This window comes from Nerophis ophidion, linkage group LG10, assembly GCF_033978795.1.
Source record: "Nerophis ophidion isolate RoL-2023_Sa linkage group LG10, RoL_Noph_v1.0, whole genome shotgun sequence".
Taxonomy (NCBI): domain Eukaryota; kingdom Metazoa; phylum Chordata; class Actinopteri; order Syngnathiformes; family Syngnathidae; genus Nerophis; species Nerophis ophidion.
The window spans coordinates 62,863,268-62,879,316 of record NC_084620.1 but is presented as its reverse complement, the minus strand read 5'-3'; the positions used below and the strand labels follow the sequence as shown (position 1 = coordinate 62,879,316).

The 16,049-nt window shown below is 46.7% G+C and overlaps 1 protein-coding gene across 2 annotated transcripts; it reads left to right on the top strand.

Moving 5' to 3' along the window:
- The first annotated feature begins 75 nt into the window (after positions 1–75).
- mdm1 (Mdm1 nuclear protein) lies at positions 76–8,183 on the top strand. Of its 2 annotated transcripts, none has more exons than XM_061914436.1 (15): positions 76–268; positions 530–602; positions 674–847; positions 910–986; positions 2,863–2,970; positions 3,032–3,178; positions 5,046–5,143; positions 5,310–5,394; positions 5,807–6,024; positions 6,095–6,229; positions 6,299–6,372; positions 7,505–7,560; positions 7,636–7,828; positions 7,895–7,951; positions 8,024–8,183. In XM_061914436.1, the coding sequence occupies exons 1-15, from the start codon at positions 263–265 to the stop codon at positions 8,131–8,133; spliced, it is 1,611 nt and encodes a 536-aa protein (XP_061770420.1). In that variant the 5' UTR covers positions 76–262; the 3' UTR covers positions 8,134–8,183. The 2 variants fall into 2 exon arrangements, with proteins under 2 accessions (XP_061770420.1, XP_061770419.1); XM_061914435.1 differs by having other exon boundaries at positions 77–268; positions 527–602.
- The last annotated feature ends 7,866 nt before the right edge of the window (positions 8,184–16,049 follow it).

Here is a 16,049-nt window from a genome sequence, read left to right as displayed (position 1 = left end):
TGTGGATGTAGCACACTCAGGCGCACGGCAGGGGTTGAAAGGATCAGAGTCGTCCTGCGCATGCGTAAATCCTGTCTGCTGCCATGGTAACGGCCGCGGCTCGTCTTTGACTGTCAAGTCGCCACGATGAAGCGTCCTGTGAATGCTTTCATCGAGCACGCAATAACACCTGGTTGCCAAAGTTACCGCCCGCCGAGCGCTTCACTTGTCGCGCCATTTCCGGTGAGCAGCAGCAGCAGCAGCAGCAGCAGCAGCGGGAAACATGTCGGTAAGCGGAGCTGTTAGCATTAGCATGGCGGCTAATTAGCTAGCGCGCTAGCTCTTGTTAGCGCGCAAGTTTTGATTGTGACGATTAACGCACCTGAACACACTTGCGTGATTGTGTAACACGTGGTGACGCACTCAATTTTGACAAATCAGACAAAAAGTATTTGGCGTGTCCGTGTTCATATAAGTGCGATGTAAACACATATCTTTACATAACAATAGTCATGTTAATGAGTAAGTGTTGTTTGTTGTGCACCAGAAGAGGTCTCGGCGTTGTAGAAGCGATTCCCCGGAGAAGAGCATCCCTTTGTCCTACCCGCGCCCGGACCTGAAGGGTGGGTATACCTAAATGGGGGCGGGGCCAGGACAACCTTTTTGATTAGGTCTCATTGCTTCCACCAATCAGCTTACAGCAGAAGAGAAGTCAGGAAGAGACACAGTTCTGGTGGCCCAGCCAAGTCCAGTGTCCAGGCTGCTCACAGCAAAGCGCCCCCTGCTGGTCCAGACCCCCACCTACACAAAGACCCGGACCACCACTCAGAACCTCCTGTGGAACCTGGACCCCCAGCTGCGCCACGTGGTGAGTGAGCGTCACATGACACGGTTGTCAATCAAATGTACATTTTTGAAATGTCTCTCTAGAGAAGCCCCGCCCCGCAATGATTGATCGCCAGTTGCAGACCAGCGGCCGTCATGGGTATGACCCTTCAGCCAATGAGGTCAGCTGTTTGTTTTTTTTGATTGATTGATACTTTTATTAGTAGATTGCACAGTTCAGTACATATTCCGTACATCCATCCATCCCTTTTTCTACCGCTTATTCCCCTTTGGGGTCGCAGGGGGCGCTGGTGCCTATCTTAGCTACAATCGAGCGGAAGGCGGTGTACACCATGTACAAGTCGCCACCCCATCGCATGGCTAACACGGATAGACAGACAACATTCACACTCACATGAGGGTTGCAGGTTCGATTCCCGCTTGTGCCATCCTAGTCACTGCCGTTGTGTCCTTGGGCAAGACACTTGACCCACCTGCTCCCTGTGCCACCCACACTGGTTTGAATGTAACATAGATATTGGGTGTCACTATATAAAACGCTTTGAGTCACTTGAGAAAAGCGCTATATAAATATAATTCACTTCCCTTCACTTCACATTCACACACTAGGGCTAATTTTGTGTTGCCAATCAACCTATCCCCAGGTGCATGTCTTTGTATTCCGTACAATTGACCACTAAATGGTAACACCCAAATAAGTTTTTCAACTTGTTTAAGTCGGAGTCCACGTTAATCAATTCATGGTACAAATATATACTATCAGCATAATACAGTCATCACACAGGTTAATCATCATAGTATATACATTGAATTATTTACATTATTTACAATCCGGGGGGTGGGATGAGGAGCTTTGGTTGATATCAGTACTTCAGTCATCAACAACTGCATCAACAGAGAAATGGACATTGAAACAGTGTAGGTCTTACTTAGTAGGATACAGTGGGGCATAAAAGTATTGTATTTAGTCAGCCACCGATTGTGCAAGTTCTCCCACTTAAAATGATGACAGAGGTCTGTAATTTTCATCATAGTTACACTTCAACTGTGAGAGACAGAATGTGAAAAAAAAATCCATGAATTCACAATGTAGGAATTTTAAAGAATTTATTTGTAAATTATGGTGGGAAATAAGTATTTGGTCAATCATTCAAAGCTCTCACTGATGGAAGGAGGTTTTGGCTCAAAATCTCACGATACATGGCCCCATTCATTCTTTCCTTAACACGGATCAATCGTCCTGTCCTCTCAGCAGAAAAACAGCCCCAAAGCATGATGTTTCCACCCCCATGCTTTACAGGAGGAATGGTGCTCTTGGGATACAACTCAGTATTCTTCTTCCTCCAAACACGACTAGTTGAATTTATACCAAAAGGTTCTATTTTGGTTTCATCTGGTTTCACATGACATTCTCCCAATCCTCTGCTGTATCATCCATGTATCCATTTTGGTATAAACTCAACTCGTCGTGTTTGGTTGAGTTGCATCCCAAGGACACCACACCTACTGTGAAGCATGGGTGTGGAAACATCATGCTTTGGGGCTGTTTTTCTGCTAAGGGGACAGGACCTATGATGAAAATTACATACCACTGTCATCATTTTAAGTGGGAGAACTTGCACAATCGGTGGCTGACTTAATACTTTTTCCCCCACTGTATGTACAGCCAGCAGAGAACATAGTGAGTACTGATAGCATAAGAACAAGTAAATACATTAGAAGTACATCTGATTATTTACATTAGGTTATTTATAATCCGGGGAGATGGGATGTGAATGGAGGAGGGTATTAGCAAAGGGTTGAATTTGCCTGGAGGTGTTGTTTTAGAGCGGTTTTGAAGGAATATAGAGATGCACTTACTTTTACACCTGTTGGGAGTGCATTCCACATTGATGTGGCATAGAAAGAGAATGACTTAAGACCTTTGTTAGATCGGAATCTGGGTTTAACGTGGTTTGTGGAGCTCCCTCTGGTGCTGTCATTTTTATGTTTTTTTTTTTTGCTTCAATCTTGCAACGCTACACCCACTCGCTGCAGGGTCTTCACGGTCCACGCCACAAGGCCGAGCCGAGGCCGGCGAGTGAAAGGTTAGATTGGAGCAGGAAGGAAGACGCCGGTCGTTCGCCGCTACTGAGGGCGCAGCAGGTGAGCTGCAGTACAGCCAAATCGCCACTAGGCGGTGCTAAAGAGAACATGTGTCTGTTAGACGCTCCGCACGGGAGTCAGAACGCACCCTGTTGCCATGGATACGGAGTACCGCCGCAGCTTCCAGGGCGAACCTCTGCCTCGTGGGCCCCGTCTACGGAAACACGTGGAACATCAGCAGAGGCTTCCGCCTTTCTACGTACACACGGTACGCTCTGTCCCACAAACACACACACACACAGAAAGATGGCGTCTGTTAGTGATGGGTTGATGAGGCTTCATGTATCGTTTCGACACATTGCAAAACTATATTGATACTGTGTCAATACTATGTCACTAAATACTGACATCTGCTGGACATTAAAAATCCCTATGGACCGACTCAATTGACACTGATTTTATGACCTAGTATATACAATAATATAAACCAAGTCATTGTATTTCATTTAGGATTATTTCATATCTTCATTTAAATAAAAATATATATTTTATCTTTTTTATATACAGTCAATAAATAATGTGAACATGATTTATTGATTGATTGAAACTTTCTTAGTAGATTGCACAGTTCAGTACATATTCCGTACAATTGACCACTAAATAGTAACACCTGAATAAGTTTTTCAACGTATTTGAATCGGGGTCCACGTTACTTAATTCATGGTAAAAAGGTAATGGGTTTGAACCGGATTTGAACTAGTGCCTTAAGGAACTAAGCAAGAACAAATTTACAGTCCTCCACTTTACCAACTGAGCTATCGAAGAGATTGGTTGTCACTGCTTTTTTATGCAATCAACATGAAATTTGTGAGGGTGGGACAAAGCTAGAAACTTTGAGAGAACAGGATGAAACGACAAAGAAATGAACACAAATACATTTTTTTCCGATATATGATCAAAATATTCCCACACGGTGGAAATGATCTCCTATGATAAATTACAAATGACCAACGACAGAAGTGCGTCAATTCTGTTGGCAGCAGCATCTCGTTGACAGATGCGCTTCCTAATAAACACAGGTTGGCGCGCAGGTGCCAGTGCGACACAGTTCGCGTATCGGTCATGTGACCAAAACAGCTCATCATCGGTCACGAGACTTTCTAAGAGTGGTACGCGCACCGACACAGGGTTTCGCTCTACGACATGGGTGTCAAACTCTGGCCCGCGGACCAAATTTGGCCCGCCGTGTAATTTAATTTGGCCCTTGAGGCAATATCAAATTAACATTATAGCTGGCCCGCCGTTATTACACAGCAGCGGTGCCGCTGTAACACCGCAGTTTCTCACACTTGCCAATCCGCCCGAAGTTCAGTGCCCCTCCCGAAAATCTCCCGGGGCAAGCATTCTCCCGATTTCCACCCGGACAACAATATTGAGGGCGTGCCTTAAAGGCACTGCCTTTAGTATTCTCTACAACCTGTCGTCCATACAAACAGCATGCAGGCCCACTCGCATAATATATGCGGCTATTACACACACATAAGTGAATGCAAGGCATACTTGGTCAACAACCATACAGGTCACACTGAGGGTGGCTGTATAAACAACTTTAACACTGTTACAAATATGCGCCACACTGTGAACTCACACCAAACAAGAATGACCAACACATTTCGGGAGAACATCTGCACTGTAACATAACATAAACACAACAGAACAAATACCCAGAACCCCTTGCAGCACTAACTCCTTCGGGACGCTACAATACATCTTGATATTTACCTCAGAAGGCTGCAAATAGAAAAGAGGCATTAAATTTGTATTTAAATTTTATTTGATATGCCGTTGATATTTTTTTAATTTTTATTATTATTATTTGAAACTCAATTTTGCATGTCACTATAAAGTTACTGTATATAAGCCTTGCTTGTTCAATGTTCAATGCAAAACTTGTTTGGGTCCCTATTGGTTAATTTGTTCAACCTTGGCCCGCAGCTTTGTTCAGTTTTAAATTTTGGCCCACTCTGTATTTGAGTTTGACACACCTGCTCTACGAGCTCGACGCATGCGCCGATGCATCAGTGTTGCCGGACCCATCACTAGCGTCTGTTGTTGCTCATGTTGTTTTTCATTAGAGGATTAAGAAAAAGAGGGAGGACTGTGACAGGAAGCCCTGCCCCCAACATGGCGTCCAGCAGAAGGATACCAATTCCCCTCCTCACAGAAGACAAAGGTGTGTGTGTGTGTGTGTGTGTGTGTGTGTGTGTGTGTGTGTGTGTGTGTGTGTGTGTGTGTGTGTGTGTGTGTGTGTGTGTGTGTGTGTGTGTGTGTGTGTTTGTGTGTGTGAGAAGGAGTGCAAGACGAGCTGGTGATTATAAGAGTGTATGTGTGTTTGACAGGAAGCTGACAGAATACGAAATCAACTTTCGCTCCCCTCTCCACAAGATGGCCAAAGGAGACGGACACTCAGACCACACCCCTCAGGTGGGTCCTGTCACATGACCTCGAGGAGCTTGTATGACTTGATGAGTCAGCACACGTCGCGGCACAAACCAAAGTTATTCAAACCACAGCGCTTCCTTTCACAGAAATGTCTGTCTCACTCTCTCACACACACAGACACACACACACACACACACACACACACACACACACACACACACACACACACGGCATCAGGTGTGTCTAAAAAAAAAAAAGGTCTCAGTCTCGATGCTGCTCGTCATCGAAACTCCACTTCCTGTCTGAAGTGCGGTGTAGGTGACGTGGGGTCAGAGTGGGACATTTACGAGAAGTCTGGTGAGCCATCGAAACGGCTCAGTCACTTCTCGGAACCTCCATTTGGGTCACTTCCTGCCGATGTGTGTCAAGCCCTCTCGCCGTGCGATGTGTCCAGGTGATGGCACTGAGGCAGAAGGCCTTGTGGTACCGTCGCCGGGCATGGGGGACCCACTTCTCCAGAGACCACCTGAGCCAGCTGGTGTCCGAGCACAACGTCCTGTGGGAGCCCACCGTGACCACTGAGGACAGCCCGTGCGACGCCGTCTCCGACCCTCGCCCCGCTGTGGTACATCGCAGCAGCAGTCCCTGCGTGGAGGCGCTTGACCTCCCCAGGTAGGGGGTGGAGCCTCGTGCACCACTTCAGAATTTTCTCAGCCGATCTGGACTCACTTTGTGTCCTCAGTCGCTCTAGCGTGTGCAGCCCTGCCTCGCCTGGACCGCCACACACTCCACCTGGGCCCGCCCTCAAAGACCACGCCGGCACCCAGACTGAAAGCAAGATGGCGTGGGTAGCGGAAAAAGACGACGAAACGGATGAGTACGTTGACATTCAGTTATGCTCCGCCCCCGTGTGATGACATCACTGTATGTATGTGTATGTGTGAAGAGAGGAAGGTCGTTTGCCTACTCCAAACATGAGGATGCAGAGGACTCATCATGACATCACCACACCTGCCATAGGTATACTCACACACACACACACACACAGTTAAAGGCCTACTGAAACCCACTACCACCGACCACGCAGTCTGATAGTTTATATATCAATGATGAAATATTAACATTGCAACACATGCCAATACAGCATTTTTAGTTTACTAAATTGCAATTTTAAATTTCCCGCAAAGTTTCGTGTTGACGTCTCGGGTTGTAGCGGACATTATTTTCCAGCCCGATCAAAGCTATATGTAGTCTGCTTTAATCGCATAATTACACACTATTCTGGACATCTGTGTTGCTGAATCTTTTGCAATTTTTTCAATTAGTAATGGAGAACTCAAAGTAGAAAGATGGAGTTGGGAAGCTTTTAGCCTTTAGCCACACAAACACAGCCGGTTTTTCCTTGTTTAAAATTCCCGAAAGTGAAGCTTCACTACGGATCAGATCGTTCAAGCGAACATGGATCCCGGCCACATGTCAACCGGCAGTTTGGGGTGAGAAAATTGTGGTATTAAGTCGGCTCTTACCGGAGACATCAGTGGATCTTCCGTCGTGCTGCAGCTGCGTGACTTCCCTCAGAGACACTGGGTCAACACACCCGTGGCCACACCCCTCCGACTTTCAGGTACTATTTAATCTCCCTAAAACACTAGCAACACAATAGGCAGATAAGGGATTTTCCAGAATTATTCTAGTAAATGTGTCTAATAACATCTGAATCGCTACAAATTCAAAAGCTTTTTATTTATTTTAAATTTTTTTCTAGTCCTTCACTCTAAATTTCCTCATCCACAAATCTTTTATTCTCGCTCAAATTAATGGGGAAATTGTCGCTTTCTCAGTCCGAATAGCGCTAGCTGCTGCTGGCTATGATTGTAAACAATGTGAGGATGTGAGGAGCTCTACAACCAGTGACGTCACGCGCACATCGTCTGCTACTTTTGGTAAAGGCAAGGCTTTTTTTTTATTAGCGACCAAAAGTTGCGAACTTTATCGTCGATGTTCTCTACTAAATCCTTTCAGCAAAATATGGCAATATCGCAAAATAATCAAGTATGACACAGAATGGACCTGCTATCCCCGTTTAAATAAGAAAATCTCAATCCAGTAGGCCTTTAAAAAGTCAAACTTCTGAGCTGCATATGTCCACCAGGGGGCGCCATCCTAGTGGGAAGGCTGAAAGGGGAAGAATGCTGCACCTGTAATCAGGTGAGTGCACGTGCAAACAGGTGAGCGCGCATGTGACACCGGGTTAGTCACGCCGAGGTCTCGCTTTCTCCCCAGGGGTGTGGCGCAGACGTTTCCGCGGCAGCCGGCAAAGCAATACCTACTGAGGCATGGCCTGACTGCAACGCATACCGCCGTGCACCCTCCCCCCTGCAGAAGTCCAAAGTAATCAGGTCCAGACTGAGCAGCCCTGCGCCCCTGCAGCACTGCCTGAAAGGCCGCCTGAGACACGCTGACTTCCAGCACAACGGTGAGCGCCGCCACGCTTCACACGTCCTGTCAAGCCGGTCTCGCTAACCCCGGTCCGTCTCCTCAGGTGACTTGGGTGTGAGGTTCCGAGATCTCTCCAGAGTCAGCCTCTACTCGAACGAAGGTGACCCCTCCCTACACACACACTACTCCCCCAGGTTTTCCCGCCACTCACTAACGCCACCCTGTCACCTAGACGACCGCATGTCCGTGATGTCCTGCCGCTCGGCGGCGTCCTGCTCAGAGGCGTCGGCGGTGCTGGAGCGCGCTCAGAGGAGACAGGAGGACTTTTGGGAAAAGAGTTGAGAGGTCGTCATGGAAACCGGCCTCACTGAATAAAAAAACATTGAAGTAGACCCGTTTGCTTGTGATCCGTTTGTCCGTGGTTGTCTTTGCGACGCCGGCAGGTGAGTAGAAAAGTCCACAACATGACATAACTTCCTCTTCCTCATCAATCAGCCTGATCAAATATTGTCTCGGCCTGCCGATGTCACTTCCTGTGCACACACCTCACAAATAAAAGTCCTCTTCATGCGTGTTTTATGTGGCGTGAGCACACAATAAGTCACGTAATGTGAAGACGGACGTGGTCCAGCGGCGTGCTACTTATGTCTCACATGATGGAAATGTTTATTGTTTGCGCAAACATCAGTATTACATGTGCGCCTGCTTCGGGAAACAGGAAGTGATGTAATCGCTCCAATTAAATTAATGACAAACATTTGTCGTCACACTTTGATGCTTAATTTCCTCACAGTGACAGTAAACACCACCACTGACCTGTGTTTGTGTGTGTGTGCGCGTGTGTGCGTGTGTGTTTGGGGTTTTTTGGTTGTCCTATATTTGTGCGGGGGGGCGGAGGCTTGGCACGTATAAAGACGAGGTGCGCCGCTGCGTCTTCACATCAACTCACGGCACAACTTTGTGAACTCTTCACCTTTCCACCTCCTACGCTCTTAAGTGTTTTTTGCGCCATGAAGGTCGCCGCTGCGCTCGTCTCCTTCCGCCAGCTCGCCTTCGTCCTCATGCTGCTCATTGGCTGGGCCCAGCGGACGGAGGCGGGGCCTGTCCCCCGACCACTCAGCAAGCCACTGAGAAGCCCGCACACATACCAAGCTGCGCAGGAAGTCTCCCTACACGTGAGTTCCCGCCATCGCGGAGATGTCGCTTACGTGTCCTGAACGTGTCCTCAATGTCCGAGCAGGCTCAGAGTTTAGAGACGCCGGACGAGACCAGCATCCGACTCAACCCCGATTTTAGCAGCAAATGGGTGAGAAACGCTCCACTCGTCACATTTCCGCCTTCCGCCAGGCTTTGACCTTTGACCCGCCTCCCTTAGGACGGCGTGTCCCTTTGTTGCCTCCACGCCAACATCCTGGACTTCTACCTGCGCAACATCTTCCCGCACCGTGACAACCAGCATCCCAAACTGCACCAGCTGCACGCCGACCTGGCCCACGTGAGCCAGGACCTGAAGGCCCACCACGGCTGCGTGAGTGCACGTGCACGTGCACTAACACATCACTGACTGACCGCTGGCGCCTTTCTCCTTCCAGATCGCCAAGCACTACGAGGACCATCAGACCGCCGTGGAGTTCCGCAACAAGCTGGCCATGGTAAGCGTCGCCCTTCAAAATAAGAGGTGATGGTGATGATGATGAAGGGAGAACTCAACCAGTGTGTGTGTGTGTGTGTGTGTGTCAGATGGACAACGAGCGTGGCATCAACAAAGCGCTGGGAGAGGTGGAGATGCTCTTCTCCAATCTTCAGGACAGCTGTGTGAGCACTTAATGACGGTCGTGAACAACTTTTATACTTTTTATTTTATTTTATTTATTCATGCTTTATTTAATTGGATCATTATTTATTTATTGCTGCCAGCTGTTACCATGGAGACCAAGATGTTACTGTCTAATAAAGTTTGCCCCCTCACAACTGAAAAGAAGTAAAGTGTCTGTGTCATGCAATGGAAAACTTGCCACGTGAGTACACTTCAATAAGTGTGTACTTACTGTGTGGAAGTTAATCACTTATCTTCTTCTCTCCTTAATGGTGAAGTTAGTCCTTCCCCTCCTGCTACTTAGCAAAGATGGCGATTATTTGAGGGCTCAAAGTGTTCATCCCATGCAGTATTTAGTCAGCCATCAATGATGTTCCCACCCCCATGCTTCACAGTAGGTGTGGTGTTCTTGGGATGCAACTCAGTATTCTTCTTCCTCCAAACACGACGAGTTGAGTTTATACCAAAATGGATACATGGATGATACAGCAGAGGATTGGGAGAATGTCATGTGGTCAGATGAAACCAAAATAGAACTTTTTGGTATAAACTCAACTTGGAGGAAGAAGAATACTGAGTTGCATTCCAAGAACACCACACCTACTGTGAAGCATGGGGGTGGAAACATCATGCTTTGGGGCTGTTTTTCTGCTAAGGGGACAGGACGATTGATCCGTGTTAAGGAAAGAATGAATGGGGCCATGTATCGTGAGATTTTGAGCCAAAACCTCCTTCCATCAGTGAGAGCTTTGAATGGTTGACCAAATACTTGTTTTCCACCATAATTTACAAATAAATTCTTTAAAATTCCTACGATTTGAATTCCTGGATTTTTTTTCACATTCTGTCTCTCACAGTTGAAGTGTACCTATGATGAAAATTACAGACCTCTGTCATCATTTTAAGTGGGAGAACTTGCACAATCGGTGGCTGACTAAATACTTTTTTGCCCCACTGTAAGTGCTTAAAAGATTAAGTGTATTAAGTGCCCTCAGGCGGTTTCTTAAAGGGCCGGTACACATTCAATTGGACAATGCTCGAACACACAGCTGGACTTTACGCCCAAAACAAACATTTAACATGACGCACTCCAAAATATTGGTTTGGTGTTGCCCTGGTAACGGTGCCGTCACATCTTTTCTCACCTGAGCCCCTCCCCCTACCTTTGTGATGACATCACTTGGGGGTTTCTCACACCAGGAAGAGTGTGTGTTTGTGTGGATGAGGTCACATGACCGGGACAGGTTGATAATCTCACGCTGACTCAGCAACCCTGGAAACATCAGCTGTCAATCAAACAGCGGAGCGACGTCATCACAACAGGGGGGAAGGTGGAACGAGGCAGGAGAGGAGGAAAAAGAAGGAGGAAGTGATATCTTCATCCTCATCGCCACGGAGACGCCGTGACTCAGAGGAGGAAATGTTTTCCAGAGGTATAAAAAAGAGGAGGAGGACCAGGAGGAAGACAGACAGTCCTGCATGTTTCTCCTCTTCATCATGACCTCTCTTCTTCCTCTCCTCCACCTCCTTTTCCTCCCCCTGGCCTGGTGCGTTGCCTTGACGACAAGCCACAGGAGGTCCCGAACGCTCTCTTCCGAAACTTGTGGACGCAAAGTCGACTCCTCATCCAAAGACTTCCTGTGAGACATACTCCTCATCCCCCTTACCATCATTCTCATTTATTGATTGATTGATTGATTGATTGATTGATTTATTGTGCAGGAAGAAAGACGGCGGTCCAAAAGTTGGCGGCTGCTTCCAAATTTCTGCACCGGCTGTTCTCAGGTTAGTAGTCGTCCACTTCCTGCCGTTTAAGTCACATGATGCAATATTGTAAGTACTTCCTGTGTTCAATTGGGGCGACAACCATTCAAAAAGGCTGCCTTTCATTAAGCAGCAGCAGTGCAGGTGTGAGCGTAAATTAACGATTTAACGGCACGTACGCAAATCAAACATCAGGAAAAACTACGTGAATGTGCTTCGGCAAAAGATCTGTATAGGTTTTACAGTAAGAGAAAAAAATGGAATGTACAGTGGTTTTTACACCGAATTACTGTAAAAAAAGGGGTTGGTAGAGTGGCCGTGCTAGCAACTTGAGGGTTCCAGGTTCAATCGCCGCTTCCGCCATCCTAGTCACTGCCGTTGTGCCCTTGGGCAAGACACTTAACCCACCGGCTCCCAGTGCCACCCACACTGGTTTGAATGTTACTTAGATGTTGGGTTTCATTATGTAAAAGCGCTTTGAGTCAGTAGAGAAAAACGCTATATAAACATAATTCAATTCACATCACAAAAAAAAAAAACGTGAAATATATATGTGACGACTCCAGCCATCACCGTGTGGGTTGCATGGACCACTCAGGAAGGACACCGCGTCTGCGTCGATCGGGTCGTTTTTCAGCTTCTCCTCCTCCGCTGCTCGTCTCGGTCGGCTTTGCAGCTGCCGGTGACGTCGTCTTCCCCTGGGGCTCATCCTCTGATCGTTCGTGTTTGTCTTCTGCTGCAATGCTGCGGACACTCCACCTCTTCCTCCTGATTTTTCCTCCTTCTCCCCTTTTATACACTGAGAGAAAATAGGCAGATTGTGAGCCGGTGTGTTTGTCACGCACCTGATTTTGATTGCTGCGGCGTCGCTCCATTCCGCTTCATTCTCCGCCTCCTAGCCGCCATCTTGGGCAGGGCCAAAGCGTGTCCCGCCCCGCCGTCGGCCCGTCGGCTCCGCCTCTCCACAATATACATTTGTGGTTTTAACAGTGCATTACTGTAAATGGAAAAAGGTTACTTAGACTTGGACTTTGACAAACGTTATTGATCCACAAGGGAAATTGTTCCACACATTAGCTCAGTTACAAAGGATGGAACGAATATTGCAGGTATTAAGTACATAAAAATGTACCAGAGTAGCAATATTTACATATCATATATACACTATATACCAGTCCTGGGCAAATTAAGGCCCAAGGGCCACATGTGGCCCGTTGAACTTTTCAATCTGGCCCGCCGGACATTCCCAAATAATTTTTTGAGATCTTTAAGATGGAAAGTGTAGCCGCCGTTATGATGTGCAGTCATGTTCTCTAACGACCGTAAGTCTTGAACCATACAAAGTATTTCAATGGTTGGAATCTGCGCTTTGGGATGATATACCAGTTACTATGGTAATCTAATTAGTTACTTTGGTAAATGTTGCGTCGGACCAGTTCTTCCTCCGAGGGAATTTAAGTTACTGATCAATCCCAAGTTGTTTTGATGACATATTTGTTGAGTAAGAAGGAGCATCGAGACAGAATTGGAATATTATCAAGTTTTACTAAAGCTTTGGGAGAAACACTTAAACCAATACATTCATACCGGCTTCCTAAGTTGGTATAACTCGCTTGGTAGAGCGGCCGTGCCAGCAACTTGAGGGTTGCAGGTTCGATCCCCGCTTCCGCCATTCTAGTCACTGCAGTTGTGTCCTTGGGCAAGACACTTTACCCACCTGCTCCCATTGCCACCCACTCGGGTTTAAATGCAAAAATTAGATATTGGGTTTCACTATGTAAAGCGCTTTGAGTCACTAGAGAAAAAGCGCTATATAAATATCAATCAATCCATCAATGTTTATTTATATAGCCCCAAATCACAAATGTCTCAAAGGACTGCACAAATCATTACGACTACAACATCCTCGGAAGAACCCACAAAAGGGCAAGGAAAACTCACACCCAGTGGGCAGGGAGAATTCACATCCAGTGGGACGCCAGTGACAATGCTGACTATGAGAAACCTTGGAGAGGACCTCAGATGTGGGCACCCCCCCCCCCCCCATAGTGGCTCCAACACAGCCGCGAAAGTTCAGTTCAAGCGGATCCAAGACAGCAGCGAGAGTCCCGTCCACAGGAAACCATCTCAAGCGGAGGTGGATCTTTAGCGTAGAGATGTCCCCAACCGATACAGGCGAGCGGTCCATCCTGGGTCTCGACTCTGGACAGCCAGTACTTCATCCATGGTGATCGGACCGGACCCCCTCCACAAGGGAGGGGGGGACATAGGAGAAAGAAAAGAAGCGGCAGATCAACTGGTCTAAAAAGGAGGTCTATTTAAAGGCTAGAGTATACAGATGAGTTTTAAGGTGAGACTTAAATGCTTCTACTGAGGTAGCATCTCGAACTGTTCCCGGGAGGGCATTCCAGAGTACTGGAGCCCGAACGGAAAACGCTCTATAGCCCGCAGACTTTTTTTGGGCTCTAGGAATCACTAATAAGCCGGAGTCTTCACTTGTTCTAACATTCAAATGGGAAGAGACTACTTCTTGAATCCGCAAACAGCCCCCACCCTCCCCAGATGGGACCTACAGGTTAATTGTTCAACTAAAGATAAGATATTTAGGGAGTACTCCAACTCCCTACATTCCTAAGCTTCAAGGTTACCACACACAGTTTACATGTGGACAAACAGAAAGAGAACAAATGGAAAAACACTAGCTGTTTTCAAATATGACTATATGAAAATAAAGAAGTAAGTCTTGCATTTATAAATATATATCCTCCACATCATCTAATTAGTTTCTATGGTAATCTACGTCACAACAGCAGAAGGAGATTTTCACAACAAAGTTATAAAGCTTAGTGATATATCAGATTTCAATCAATCAATCAATGTTTACTTATATAGCCCTAAATCACTAGTGTCTCAAAGGGCTGCACAAACCACCACGACATCCTCGGTAGGAAAACTCACACCCAGTGGGACATTGGTGACAATAATGACCCAGTGGGACGTCGGTGACAATGATGACTATGAGAACCTTAGAGAGGAGGAAAGCAATGGATGTCGAGCGGATCTAACATGATACTGTGAAAGTTCAATCCACAATGAATACAACACAGTCGCGAGAGTCCAGTCCAAAGAGGATCCAACACAGCAGCGAGAGTCCCGTTCACAGCGGAGCCAGCAGGAAACCATCCCAAGCGTAGGCGGACCAGCAGCGCAGAGATGTCCCCAGCCGATACACAGGCGAGCAGTACATGGCCACCGGATCGGACCGGACCCCCTCCACACGGGAGAGTGGGACATAGAAGAAAAAGAAAAGAAACGGCAGATCAACTGGTCTAAAAAGGGAGTCTATTTAAAGGCTAGAGTATACAAATGAGTTTTAAGGTGAGACTTAAATGCTTCTACTGAGGTGGCATCGCGAACTGTTACCGGGAGGGCATTCCAGAGTACTGGAGCCCGAACGGAAAATGCTCTATAGCCAGCAGACTTTTTTTGGGCTTTGGGAATCACTAATAAGCCGGAGTCCTTTGAACGCAGATTTCTTGCCGGGACATATGGTACAATACAATCGGCAAGATAAGATGGAGCTAGACCGTGTAGTATTTTATACGTAAGTAGTAAAACCTTAAAGTCACATCTTAAGTGCACAGGAAGCCAGTGCAGGTGAGCCAGTACAGGCGTAATGTGATCAAACTTTCTTGTTCTTGTCAAAAGTCTAGCAGCCGCATTTTGTACCAACTGTAATCTTTTAATGCTAGACATGGGGAGACCCGAAAATAATACGTTACAGTAGTCGAGGCGAGACGTAACAAACGCATGGATAATGATCTCAGCGTCTTTAGTGGACAGAATGGAGCGAATTTTAGCGATATTACGGAGATGAAAGAAGGCCGTTTTAGTAACGCTTTTAATGTGTGCCTCAAAGGAGAGAGTTTGGTCGAAGATAACACCCAGATTCTTTACCGTGTCGCCTTGTTTAATTGTTTGGTTGTCAAATGTTAGAGTTGTATTATTAAATAGAGTTCGGTGTCTAGCAGGACCGATAATCAGCATTTCCGTTTTTTTGGCGTTGAGTTGCAAAAAGTTAGCGGACATCCATTGTTTAATTTCATTAAGACACGCCTCCAGCTGACTACAATCCGGCGTGTTGGTCAGCTTTAGGGGCATGTAGAGTTGGGTGTCATCAGCATAACAGTGAAAGCTAATACCGTATTTGCGTATGATGTCACCTAGCGGCAGCATGTAGATGCTGAAGAGTGCAGGGCCAAGGACCGAACCCTGGGGAACTCCACACGTTACCTTAACGTAGTCCGAGGTCACATTGTTATGGGAGACACACTGCATCCTATCAGTAAGATAAGAGTTAAACCAAGACAGGGCTGAGTCTGACATACCAATTCGTGTTTTGATACGTTCTAATAAAATATTATGATCGACGGTATCGAAAGCAGCGCTAAGATCGAGGAGCAGCAACATAGATGACGCATCAGAATCCATCGTTAGCAATAGATCATTAGTCATTTTTGCGAGGGCTGTCTCCGTGGAGTGATTTGCCCTGAAACCGGATTGAAAGGTTTCACATAGATTGTTAGACGCTAAGTGTTCATTTAACTGCTCCGCAACAATTTTTTCAAGGATTTTTGAAATAAAGGGAAGGTGAGACACCGGTCGGTAATTTACCATG

Bases quoted from the DNA above. Each gene is read 5' to 3' on its own strand.
- mdm1 (XM_061914435.1), top strand. The intron at 603-673 runs GTGGGTATACCT...TCCACCAATCAG, and splicing joins CCCGCGCCCGGACCTGAAGG to CTTACAGCAGAAGAGAAGTC. The intron at 6,230-6,298 runs GTACGTTGACAT...GTATGTGTGAAG, and splicing joins AAAGACGACGAAACGGATGA to AGAGGAAGGTCGTTTGCCTA.